The sequence below is a fragment of the Trachemys scripta genome, chromosome 9 (genome assembly GCF_013100865.1).
Source record: "Trachemys scripta elegans isolate TJP31775 chromosome 9, CAS_Tse_1.0, whole genome shotgun sequence".
In the NCBI taxonomy this organism is placed as follows: domain Eukaryota; kingdom Metazoa; phylum Chordata; order Testudines; family Emydidae; genus Trachemys; species Trachemys scripta.
In genome coordinates, this window is record NC_048306.1 from 6645016 (window position 1) to 6657069 (window position 12054).

Consider the following 12054-nt stretch of genomic DNA (forward strand, 5'->3'; position numbering starts at 1 on the left):
AGGGACTATGAAGGGGAATGCAATCCACCCCCCTGTGCTCAGCAAGGAGTGGCTGCGCCGTGGCCACTACTGCTAGGTAAGGTGCAGTGCAGTGAATGGGGGTGACCACCCTCCTGTCCATGCTGGGTCTTAGGAGCTGTGGGGTGTCCAACCCACTAGTCCTGCTCACATTTCCCCCTGCCCCATGTTGAGTAGCATACAGCAGTCATGACATGCAGGGGTGACAGAGGCCTCTTGCATGCAGTTTCTGCTCCTTTCCCTCGCTTTCCATGAACGGCAGGCTTTGTGTGACTGCTTATATATAGATGAGGATTTGCCTGCCATTAGTGGGGGGGCAGGAGAGCCTGATCCAACTTTTCTTAAGGAAACATCCCAACAACTTCAGAGGCAGCAGGAGAGAGGCCTAGAGACTGAACAACCTGTCAGTGTTTTTTAAAACCAAGTCTATTAGCAGGCATAAAATCAGGTGCACGGCTTTCTGATAACAGTAGCGCCAATTCCTTTACAGTTTTAGAGTTTCCAAACTTTTTGAAGGGAAGGAATGGAAAATTATTTTCTGTTGTTCATCGAAATTTCATGGAGATGGGTATTTTCTGTCCAGCCCTAACTTCTAGTCTCTTTGTGCATGAGCAAAGCAAAGCCTAAAGGTAAAATTTTCAAAAGTGCCCGAGTGACTTAGGAGGCTGTCTCATTGACCTGCAATAAGACTTGGGAGGCTAAGGAAATGGGACTTAGATACTCTGAAACTTTTTACCCCAAGGTTTTTTTGGTTTTTTTTTTTTGGTTTTTTTTTTTGCGCTTTATCTGGCACAAGGAAACCTGGGCCATACAGGATGAAGGGGAAGTCAACCTAGTGGAAAAATATTATTAAAAAAATAAAATGCCAATTGCACTTAATCCGTGCTCACTCAGGATTTTTTATAATCCAAGTAGTATTGTTTTCTTGCATAATAAAAAGCAAATAGAAGTTGGTTGTCTAGCATTTTACCTTTATGCTCTGCACACGTGGTATTGTTAAATCAACATCTTAACTCACAACATCTTGATAGACACAGATTTTTTTAAAAAAATCTGCTGATTTTAGAACCAAGTAAAATGTTACTCATAGAACCAGATGTATTTAGTCACTTATTTTTAAACTGACCTCCCTTCCTGTTGATGCAGATAATGAAGGTTGCAGGTTTATCTGGTATTATTCGCAAGCACAATCAATGCCAATGGGTCACTTAAGGGGCTGATCGTGACTGCCATTCAAGTCTTTAAGGTGTCCAAACAACTGCAATTACATTCACAGGAGTGTGAGCATAACCACAGAGGCCCAGTTAAGCTTGGGCTGAAAACCTGGCACAACACAACTTTTATTTAAGATTCTTTCCTGACTAAGGAGATTTTCATGAGTAATAAAAGAATTCTGTGTATTTTCAATACATAAGGGGAAAGGGTTAGTCATTATGTCTTCCTCCTGTTCCAGGATCAAATTTGGTAATGTGGAAAAGAAGTCTGGCCCCATGAAAACTCTTCCAATATTTTGATCGGCTCCTCAGAAATGTTCAGGCTGACACACTTCTGCATTTTAACAAACAGAGACCATTTAACAGGCTAACCCTGCTGTTTGCAATGGAGAGGGGATGCCACTGGACATTTCACACCATCAACAGCTCAGTCCTTCACTATTTTCAAGTATTTCTGCTGCGTGGATTTGAAAGCTGAACTTTTCTAACGATCACATCCTGGCTTCAGCTGCTGGTGCACAACTCTCGTTAGCAGCAACGGGAGCCGTGCAAGACGACAGACCGTGGTTTTAATTTAGGGTCCAACCCTACTTCCGTGATGGGGGCCTTTCCAATGTCTTCCATGGGAATTGGACAAGACCGCGATTAAGCAGAAAGGCTGTGCTACTTCTTTGGTCAGGCAAAAGAATAAGACTTTAGCGGCCATTCATTGCTGTTGGATGAATCTGTAATGGAGGAGTCTCCTTCTAGTCAGTGGGCATAAGGAGCATCCATGTGTCTCTAAAGTTTCTATTGTTCCATTTTTATGGAATTCTAGATGTTCTTTTCTCCACTCCTGATTCCACGGGCTTTTTATGTCCCAGACTTTTCCATTTTCAGACTTTGAAAAAATGAGGGCCAGTGTCTCCACAGCTGCTTAGTCAGCAAGGCTGCTTACAATACATGGGTCATCTTAAAGAGAACTGAGAGTTCAAACACACGTCTTGTCCTGCAGCACGACAAGGTGCAGTATTTAAAGTTGTTGCATTTGAGGTATCCTGAGATGGCATCTTTGTGTCAAGTTAGTAACAGCATCTTCGATCTTCATTTCAGAGGTGTAACCATTCTCCATAGGTTTGTAGGACAATAGCATAGGCAAATTAAAGGGTACAGTCTGTAAAATTAGAAGGAAAAAGATCATTTACTTTAATCTTTACATTCCAAAAATCATAGTTGTGTTATTCTAGGCATCCAAGTATTAGAATTTGCTAGGAGGATAACAGAAATGGTGATAAAAAGACAGTGATAAAAATGCCAAACTGCATTCACAGTGAAGGGGAGAGAGCAGTGTGACAAATGAATTTGCACGGTTTTCAAAATGCTACATTAGGTCAAGGATTAACTTCTGACTTGCTCTCCCCTGTGATTCTCATATTAATTCAGTGATGTTAATGCAGGAATTAAATATTTACCAAGAGAAACTCCTGAAATCTAGGAAGGATGGGATCTTTCCCAACTAATAGCACTTAGTGACTAGGGGGAAGTTCCTTTCTTTTTAAAAGTTGATTTATTTTCTTGCTGCTTCCGGTCTAACATTCAATTTTTCAATCATTCAATGCACATATGTGCACAGAATGCATAGCTCCAGTTGCATAGGAGGTGAAAGAAGAGGATACCCATCAAGAGGTGTAGAATAAGGCATGGAAAACTCACTGGCTAGTGTGTGTGAGACCTGGAAAGCAGAACATTTAGGAAGCAATATGCTTCCCAGATGGAAAAATTACTGCAGCATTTAACTACTGAAGAAGCAGGTAATTGCTTTCTGGAAAGATCCTCAGTCAGATCTGAGTGATCAGATGGTGAAGCTGGCCACAGGCATAAATATTTGACATGCACGTAACACCTTTCTTCCATAAGACTTCCCCCAAAGTAAACAGCGTGGCATACAATTTAACAACCACAGTCTTCTGGGATTGGGAACTGGGCTTCCAAGTAGCCGACATCTTGCTAACAGGATTCTTAGAGCAACCAACAATGCAAAACGTGAGGCTCAGATGATCAAGCCATCATTCAGCTGCTGGGTGTCTGCAACACGCTGGTGCTCTGATGGGACAGGGGCTACTGGAATATCAGGGTCGCCATCACTGCTTTGGTGCTCCTGCGCTGCCCCCAGGTGAGTGGGGAGCGCAGACCTTCTGCAGAGGCTGTATGCCTCAGGGCATCCACACAAAGATGGGCAAATTATTTGGAACAAGAAAGTGACGCACTCAAATATCAAATGTTTTTCATGGATTGCTGCAAATGTGGAAACAGCCTGTTTTCACTAAGAAGTTCACTCTGAGAATTTTTGGAGTGGACATAGGGTGCATTTTTCTGTGCCTCAAAACCGTGATAAGATTTAAAAACCTAGCCATCTCTATGGAACCTTGAGCAAAACAAAAATCTGGGTGCAGAGAACTGCCCCAAATGGGGATACATTTCCTGCAAAATTCAGCCCCTGTGACTTTTCTCCACTCACCACTGCAATTCAGAGAAAACTCAGGGGTGCCATGGGATCCCAACTGACTGGCAATGGGATCAGCAGACCTCCAGGCCTATCACATCTGAAAACCCCACCCCAGAACAGCCTATAGCCCTGTCAGAGGAGGCGGGCCATTTGCAGGTCTATTTATTTCATCTGGTACACTGACCAGTGCTGTGGTCTATCAAAAGAGGAGAAAACTAAAGACAGCAACTGAGCCAAATGAATCAGACTACTTGAAAATAACAGTATGCAGCATCACCTAAAGTACAGGAGGGTAGAACAATCATGGAGTTAAATGGAAGTGATATTTTTATTCTAAGCGATACTTAGGGCTCTGTTAATAAAGGCACTGGATAACGGGCAGCACCCTCCGTTCTTAGCCCACTGGTAGACTCATACATAAGCAATCTTTCATTCATGACAAGACCCCTCCTTCTTGTTTCACTACAGAATAGTTACACTAAGGAGCAGCAGGGTTAATACTTGGGAATATGGACATCCAGGCTAGCACACATATTTACTAACGAAGACCAGGAAAAGTAGGCTTTTTAACCTGGAATTGATTTGCCTCAATGGCTCCCTTACTTGCAAATTTATATACAAATACCTTAGGAGGAACAATAAGACATTTGTAGCAAGGCTGCAGCTTTTTCTTCTAAGCGTGAATGAAATTTGGCACTTTTATCTATTTCTACAGCTAGAAGCATAGAGAGTGATTCTAAACATGATCATTAAAAAGCCAAACATGTAGTATAGTAATTATATGTCTATACACACACACAAACACAAGTATGCTGTACATATAATCAAATACATGACACGTTTAGATTCAATTCTGTTCACATACATTAGCATTTCTTTGTATAATTCTGACAGAAAAGCATGCACTTACAAAAAACCAAACCCATAACCTTTGAATTGATCCAGATGCAATAATGGAATAATTTTAATCATTGGGATTTGGACATTTCATTAGAAATACATGAGTATTAAAGTTTTATGATCACTGTTAACATAATTTAATGACAGTATGTTCAGTCTCAGTTGTCTCAATATTACTCAAATAAACTTGGCTTATGCCAACTATACTGTACATTTTCATTTACTACAGTGGGATCTTGGAACTCTAAAGAATCTGCACACATCTACTGAGGTTCTGAAAAAGTTGTATGGATAGCTCCAAAGATTAAAATGTATGCCAAGCATTGCACCTTTATGTTTTGCAAAGACAGGTGCCCCACACCACCAACTGAGAAGATAAGAACTATATTTTAATTGATTTTTGGAAGATTTGGTTAATTTGTGCCTTTAAAACCATCCCAATTCTTTTGAATAGGGTACCTGTTACTATACATTAGACTCGTCTGAGAATGTTCTTAAAAGAAGAGGTCTGGACGACCTGACAGAAGGTCTGGACGACAGTGAATCAGATTCCTTCCTACTGCTCAGTTTTTTCTGTAATAGTGAGGCAAAAATACTTAAAGCACATGAGACATGTTCATCTACCCAGTGGTGTAACAAATAAGAAAAGACTTACTGAATCATTCTGTAAGAAAACTTCAAGTTAAATAATCAAAAAGACTAACCAAGACATGATTTATAAATGCCAATATTAGGAAATATTGGCCAAATCTTTCAAGTATGAGTGCCAAAGAGTTAGGCACCTTTGGTGAACATGGGTGGTGTGCACTACAACTCTGAAGATCACCACCGCTTATTTAGATGCTCAATTTCAGGCATCAAAGTTTGGAAGTTTCTAGGAGAGGGAAAGAATCCACCACCCTCTGCGGTAATATTTTTGGACACTGAGAAGTATGTGGCAAACACAGCAAGGTGAAAATGAAACCAACTAGGAACATGCATAAAATGCTCTGGTATCTTACCATCCCCATAGAGAGCAGCTGCAATTGAGAATTGCACTCAGCATAACTGGTACAAAAATCTTTGTTTATTTTTTCGAAACTTTATAGCGTTTACGACTAGCAAAATACATTCTTTACTGGAACGTGAGTAAAATCTTGTTTTGTTAGCCAAAGGAATGTGTTCGAGAAGCTACTGCTAGCCTATGGAACTGGCCAAGTGCGAGATGGACTGTTTGCACACACATCAAGTAAGTGGGAGCACAGTCAAAATAAAGTAGATTGTTGTTTCCATGGTTCAAAGACAGCTTTATCCAGTGCACTCAAACAGGCTCTACAGGGGGGAAAGAGGGTATGTAAAGACAGGGCAAGATCCACAGCTGGTGTAATTTCTCACAACTCCATGGATTTCCATGGAGCTGCACCGGTTTACACGAGCTGGCAATCTGGTCCAAAATGCAGATTGTAAGTCCCCTGATGGTGTAACCTGTCTTATGTCTGTCTGTCTGTCAAGCACCATGCACATCTACGGGCTGTACTAAATAATGAGGATGCATGCAACAAGCACCGCTGAATTGATGGGCAGCAAGTTGTTGCGAAGCTTTAAATAACGGGATAGCGACACCGAAGTGAACGGGGTAGACAAAATACATTTAAATGAAAAGGTACCTTTAAAAAAACATTTATTGCACAAGCCGATCTAAAAACCACAGGTTATCAGAGGTGATGCATTCGGAGAAGGAAAAAAACAGCAGCACAAGCAAACTTGTACTGATTAAGCAAGGAAATCACCTTATTCATTCCAAGAAAAGCTGTGATTGCTGGAAGTTTGAGAGAGCATGAAGATAGTGGATGTTCCTGAGGAAGGAAGGCGTTTCGTTACCTAGTTCACAACAGCACAAAAAGGTGGAAAATGGCAGCAGAAAGAGAGAGAGAGAGAAATGCAGAAACCAAAAGAAAACATGAATGCATTTTGCAGTTCAAAACACTTGCACATAGAAACATTGACAAATACAGGCCGAGCGAACAGCAGTGCACTGAAGGGAAACGTTAGAAAATGGGACCGCTCCAGGTGAAATCCCAGCCTCACTGAAGTCAAGGGCAAAAATCACGTGGGGTTGATGGGGTCAGGATTTCACCCGCTGTTTTTGAAAGGAGAAACAGCAGACACTGCTCTTGCTAGTCATACGCACTGGCTTTTGAAACCTTAGCCAGCACTTCGGAAGTTTAGACACCTGAATAAGTGGCTAAGTCTGGAATTTTCCACTGAAATCAGTGGAGGCTGCGGCTCCTCAACACCTTTGAAAAATCAGGCCACTTGCTTAGGCGTCTAATTACGGACACAGGCATCTAACTTTAGACACCCATGTCCGAAACTCTTGACGACTATTTTAGTATTGCTACTTGAAACATAACATCTTGAAACCCTCATCTTGTGTTTTTTATGTATATACACACCAGGGTAACCAAACTTACTAGCCCTCCAAGCCACATAATGACCATCTTCAGCAACTCGAGAGCCGGAGCACAGCTGCCGGGGCTCGAGGTTTCAGCCCTGCTCCTGCTGAAGGAGGGAACCACCAAACTACTCTGTTGGATGGTAGGTGTCTTGCTTGTCTGTGTGAGCACAAGGGATGAAATCCTGGCCCCAGTGGGTACGTCTACACTACACACTCTAAGCCTGGGCCCTGACTCGGGTTTGAGACCAAGCTCCCCTGCCATCCACACCCAAATCAGTCTGACGCAGGTCAGCAAGCAGTCAGAACCCAGGTCCTCTGACCCAGAGTCCAAGTCCCTGTGTGATCCGGGTCCAAAGGCTGTCATTTTGCAGTGTGGACACAAGTCAGGCTGCAGACCCAAGTCAGAAGGGCTGCCTAGTGCCATATGCATGTGTTAGCACAGCTGTGAGACCAGCAACTGTAAACCCAGGTTACAATGCAGGGTGGGTGTTAAAGCAAAGGCTTGGATACACCTAGTTCACAATCCCAGGTCCTGCAGTCCCAGGCTTAGAGTGCACTGTAGCACACCCAAAAGAAGTCAACAACAGAACTCCCAATGACTTCAGAGGGGTCAGGATTTCACCCCTGGTGAGGAAGTATTAGCCAAATCAACTAGCGGCCCGGCCACAGATTGGTCAAGGACGCACCTTTTAAGCACAATGACTAACTTTTGGGACACAATGGAAAGCTGGAACAAAGCCCCCCAAACTCTACCCAGCCAATGCGGCCCCAGAAGGAAATCTTGGCACCAGACTGCTGATCTACTAGATGCTGTCGCCTAAGTTTCTGCAAGATCCAAATCTTGCTCCCACTAAAGTCAATGGGATCAGGTTTTAGACCCGAGTGACTTTTCAATCACCCGACTCATTATACCACATTTCTCCCACCTGGAGGAAACTTCCTCACCACCACTGCTGAGAGCAAACCATTCTTTTCCTTTGAAATTGGCTAGTCTAACTTCCTAGAAGCCATTAGGTTACACTTTTAACATCTTAAACAAAAACCGAAAAAGAAAAGAAAAATTCTAACATGGCGACTCAAGGTCTTAAGAATTGGACATCACCTACCACCCATCAAGCTGGTTAGCCTTCCTTATAAACTGAAGGGAACACAGGATGAGGACAGATTTTTAAAGAAGAGTCAAATACTGGGTTTCTCTTTTTCGTTCTGACCCATTAATGTTCTTAGAACCAACGTAATAAAGAGTTAAAAGGAAAACAAACACAGCCTTTTACGCCGGAAGTGGTAGGCTGTTGAAACCTGTCTGATAAACATAACAAAGATTCCAAAAGTTTTCATTGCTTATAAAATTGAACACTAATAATTGGTTTCACAGATTTTGTTATTTCATAGCTACATGTATTGCACTATCAATATTGTGCCAAGGGAATCTAGCAAGTGTTCTAAGGAAACATCTTTAAGACTTCAATATTTTTATATCTAATTAAATACCAATTTTTGGTCAAAATACAGAGGCCAGAGAAAAAAAATTACCCTGAAAGAAATGCACAGAGCTTACAGTAAAGTCATACAGGATACCAGAGCACCATGAGAAAAATCTCTTCTTCCTAAACTTCAGTATTTGAAAGTAATTTTACAATTTCATTGAACACAAATTCTGATGAAACTTAGTGTCATTTAAAACAGAAATGGTTACATTAAAATTCTTTTACATTTCGGGTCGCACCTTGCCTAGAAACTACATTATCAAAATGGCACAAAACAACAGCTTAGTAACCTGCTGCTTAGAGATGTGCAAACAGTACGTTGAACCTAAATCGCTAATGTACCCCATCTGAAAATAAATACACTAGCTATGAGAGGAACATAGAATGATAGGCTAAAGTAGCGGAGCATTAGCAGGTGCCAGTAAAGGAGGAGGAGGTGGTGGCGGTGGAGAAGGATGGGGCTAAGAGCTCTGATGTGATGTTGCAGAGATGTTTTGAACAACTGGAGAAGCACATAGCAGGGAACAGGAACTTTTCATTTTCGTTAACATAGAATCATAGGACTGGAACGGACCTCGAGAGGTCATCTAGTCCAGTCCCCAGCATGCATGGCAGGACTAAGTATTATCTAGCCCATCCCTGACAGGCGTTGGTCTAACCTGCTCTTTAAAATCTCCAATGATGGAGATTCCACAACCTCCCTAGGCAATTTATTCCAGTGCTTAACCACCCTGACAGTTAGGAAGTTTTTCCTAATGTCCAACCTAAACCTCCCTTGCTGCAATTTAAGCCCATTGCTTCTTGTCCTCTCCTCAGAGATTAAGAACAACAATTCTTCTCCCTCCTCCTTGTAACCACCTTTTATGTACTTGAAAACTGTTATGTCTCCTCTCAGTCTTCTCTTTTCCAGACTAAACAAACCCAATTTTTTCAATCTTCCCTCATAGGTCATGTTTTCTAGACCTTTGATCATTTTTGGTGCTCTTCTCTGGACTTTCTCCAATTTGTCCACCTCTTTCCTGAAATGTAGCACCCAGAACTGGACACAATACTCCAGTTGAGGCCTAATCAGCGCAGAGTAGAGTGGAAGAATTACTTCTTGTGTCTTGCTTACAACGCTCCGGCTAATACATTCCAGAATGATGTTTGCTTTATTTGCCACAGTGTTACACTGTTGACTCATTTAGCTTATGACCCCCAGATCCCTTTCCGCAGTACTCCTTCTTAGGCAGTCATTTCGCGTTTTGTATGCGTGCAACTGATTGTTCCTTCTTGCACCATCTTCCAGACACTTTCTAACCACAGCTGTGCTGGCTTTCAATGTTGGGGAAATAGGCAAAAGTAAACTGGTGCTTATCACCAACATTCAAAGACAGTTACCACCATTAAAGCTTGCAGCAGATAATTTCTATTTTAAAAACAGCCCCTCCCACCACTCCTCCCCTTCTTTTAGCAGAGTGAGACTGGCCTTCAGGAAACACCACATCATGCATGGAAAAACCTAGTGTCTTTCTTGACCGGGAGCGATAAAGAAAGAGGACAGCCTGGTGGTTAGGGCTCTACGCTGGGACTCTAGAAAACTGGGTTCTAATCCCAGGTCCACCACAAACTTCCTATGTGATCTCAGGACAAGTCAATTAGCCACTGTGTCTCAATTCCCCAGGACCTGGGGATTACAGTAGCTGGATATGAGTCAGCAGTGTGCCCTTGTTGCCAAGAAGGCCAACGGCATAGTGGGCTGTATTAGTAGGGGCAATGTCAGCAGATCGAGGGAAGTGATTATTCCCCTCTATTCGGCATGGTGAGGCAACATCTGGAGTAGGGCATCCAGTTTTGGGCCCCCCACTACAGAAGGAATGTGGACAAATTGGAGAGTCCAGCGGATGGCAACAAAAATGATCAGGGGGCTGGAGCACATGACTTACGAGGAGAGGCTGAGGGAACGGAGGTTATTTAGTCTGCAGAAGAGACGAGTGAAGGGGGATTTGACAGCAGCCTTCAACTACCTGAAGGGTATTCCTAAGGGGATGGAGCTTGGCTGTTCTCAGTGGTGGTAGGTGACAGAACAAGGAGCAATGGTCTCAAGTTGCAGTGGGGGAGGTCTAGGTTGGATATTAGGAAACACTATTTCACTAGGAGGGTGGTGAAGCACTGGAATGGGTTACCTAGGGAGGTGGTGGAATCTCCATTCGTAGAGGTTTTTAAGGCCAGGCTTGACAAAGCCCTGGCTGGGATGATTTAGTTGGGGTTGGTCCTGCTGTGAGCAGGGGGTTGGACTAGATGACTTCCTGAGGTCTCTTCCAACCCTAATCTTCTATGATTCTATGTACTGCTTCCCTACCTCGCAGGATAATAAAGGCATAAGTGATTGTGAGGTTTCCCAATACTATGGTAACAGGGACTGTGGGGCAAGGCTATTTTTGACTGTATTTGAACTAGCTGTCAAGTCCCTTGCAAATTCACTGTGAAAATTTAGCAACTCAGGTGCAAAATCCACTTTTCCACCCTTATGATGAGAATGAGGAAGATAATGAAAAAAACTAAAGATATCTTATCCATCAAAAAATCATTAATCCCCCAAAATGCAAAATCCCTAAGAACTCCCCTTAGATGATTGATTAGGTCAAATTTGCAAGTTTTGACAGTCAATTAAGACTAGTAATGGGTTGGAGCAGTGAAACTGAGCAGAATGAAGTCCAATGTGATTTGCAAGATATACTTTCTAGAAGGAGAAGCAGTTACACTCTATACAGACCTCAAACGCTGACTGAAAAGGCACTGCTGATGCGGCTGCTTCCGCGGATTGGGGCAGTACTTCTGGTTAACACTTTTTGACCTTTTTTGGCACATGAAGGAATGACACGATGAGAGGCAGGCAGCCTCTCACTAGGTGCAAATGGTGCATGGCTACCCCAAAGTCTGTCAGGTGTGCAGAAGAACGGAAGCGCCTCTTCCAAACAAGGGAAGTGTAGTGGTATATTCTCTCGTTCCTTACCTGATGGTTTTTCCTTTTCGCATTTTTAAAAACTACTAGAAGAATCTCCGGGAAAAGGCTGATAAAGATAAGGAGAACTATGGCCAGCCAGGTTGATACGGACGTCACCATATGAGCAAATACAAAATACATTCGTTGCTGCTTCAAGAAAGGCCTGAAAGAGAAGGGACACAAACAGACTCAGACAATACAATGGGCCACTGCAGTTTTCCAGCGAGGTGAGATTCAAATTAAGACTAGCACTTTCATGGGACAAATTTTCATATGGAGGAGGAAGGGGGATGTTTGCATGTGTAAAGAGGGCTGCACTTGTGCCTGCAAAGATACCTGTTCCTGCTGCTTTTATTTCACTCTCTCTTCTAATTCTCATCTGGCTGCCCCGCAATCTACTGAAACTGCTCTAAAAGCAAGTAGCAGCTCCCTCCTAGCAAAGGCTGAGAGCCTTTTTTCCAATGTCATCCTCCAAGCCAGACACTGTTTGTCCCCACTCCTCTGCTCCATCCTTGAATTCTCTCCTG

At 42.7% G+C, this 12054-nt stretch overlaps 1 protein-coding gene across 7 annotated transcripts in view; it reads right to left on the reverse strand.

Moving 5' to 3' along the window:
- Nucleotides 1-435: 435 nt before the first annotated feature.
- Nucleotides 436-12054, reverse strand: part of ATP11C (ATPase phospholipid transporting 11C) — a 117158-nt gene continuing 105539 nt past the window's right edge. For 3 of the 7 annotated variants that reach the window (XM_034782526.1, XM_034782528.1, XM_034782525.1), the window contains exons 28-30: nt 11537-11690; nt 6387-6452; nt 436-2385 (exon numbers count right to left, since the gene is read on the reverse strand). In XM_034782526.1, coding sequence (XP_034638417.1) covers nt 2245-2385; nt 6387-6452; nt 11537-11690 — 361 coding nt within the window. In that variant the 3' untranslated portion in view covers nt 436-2244. Of the gene's footprint in view, nt 2386-5076; nt 5191-6386; nt 6478-11536; nt 11691-12054 lie in introns of those variants that run through there. The other 4 variants (XM_034782527.1, XM_034782530.1, XM_034782529.1 and 1 more) reach the window with 4 other exon arrangements.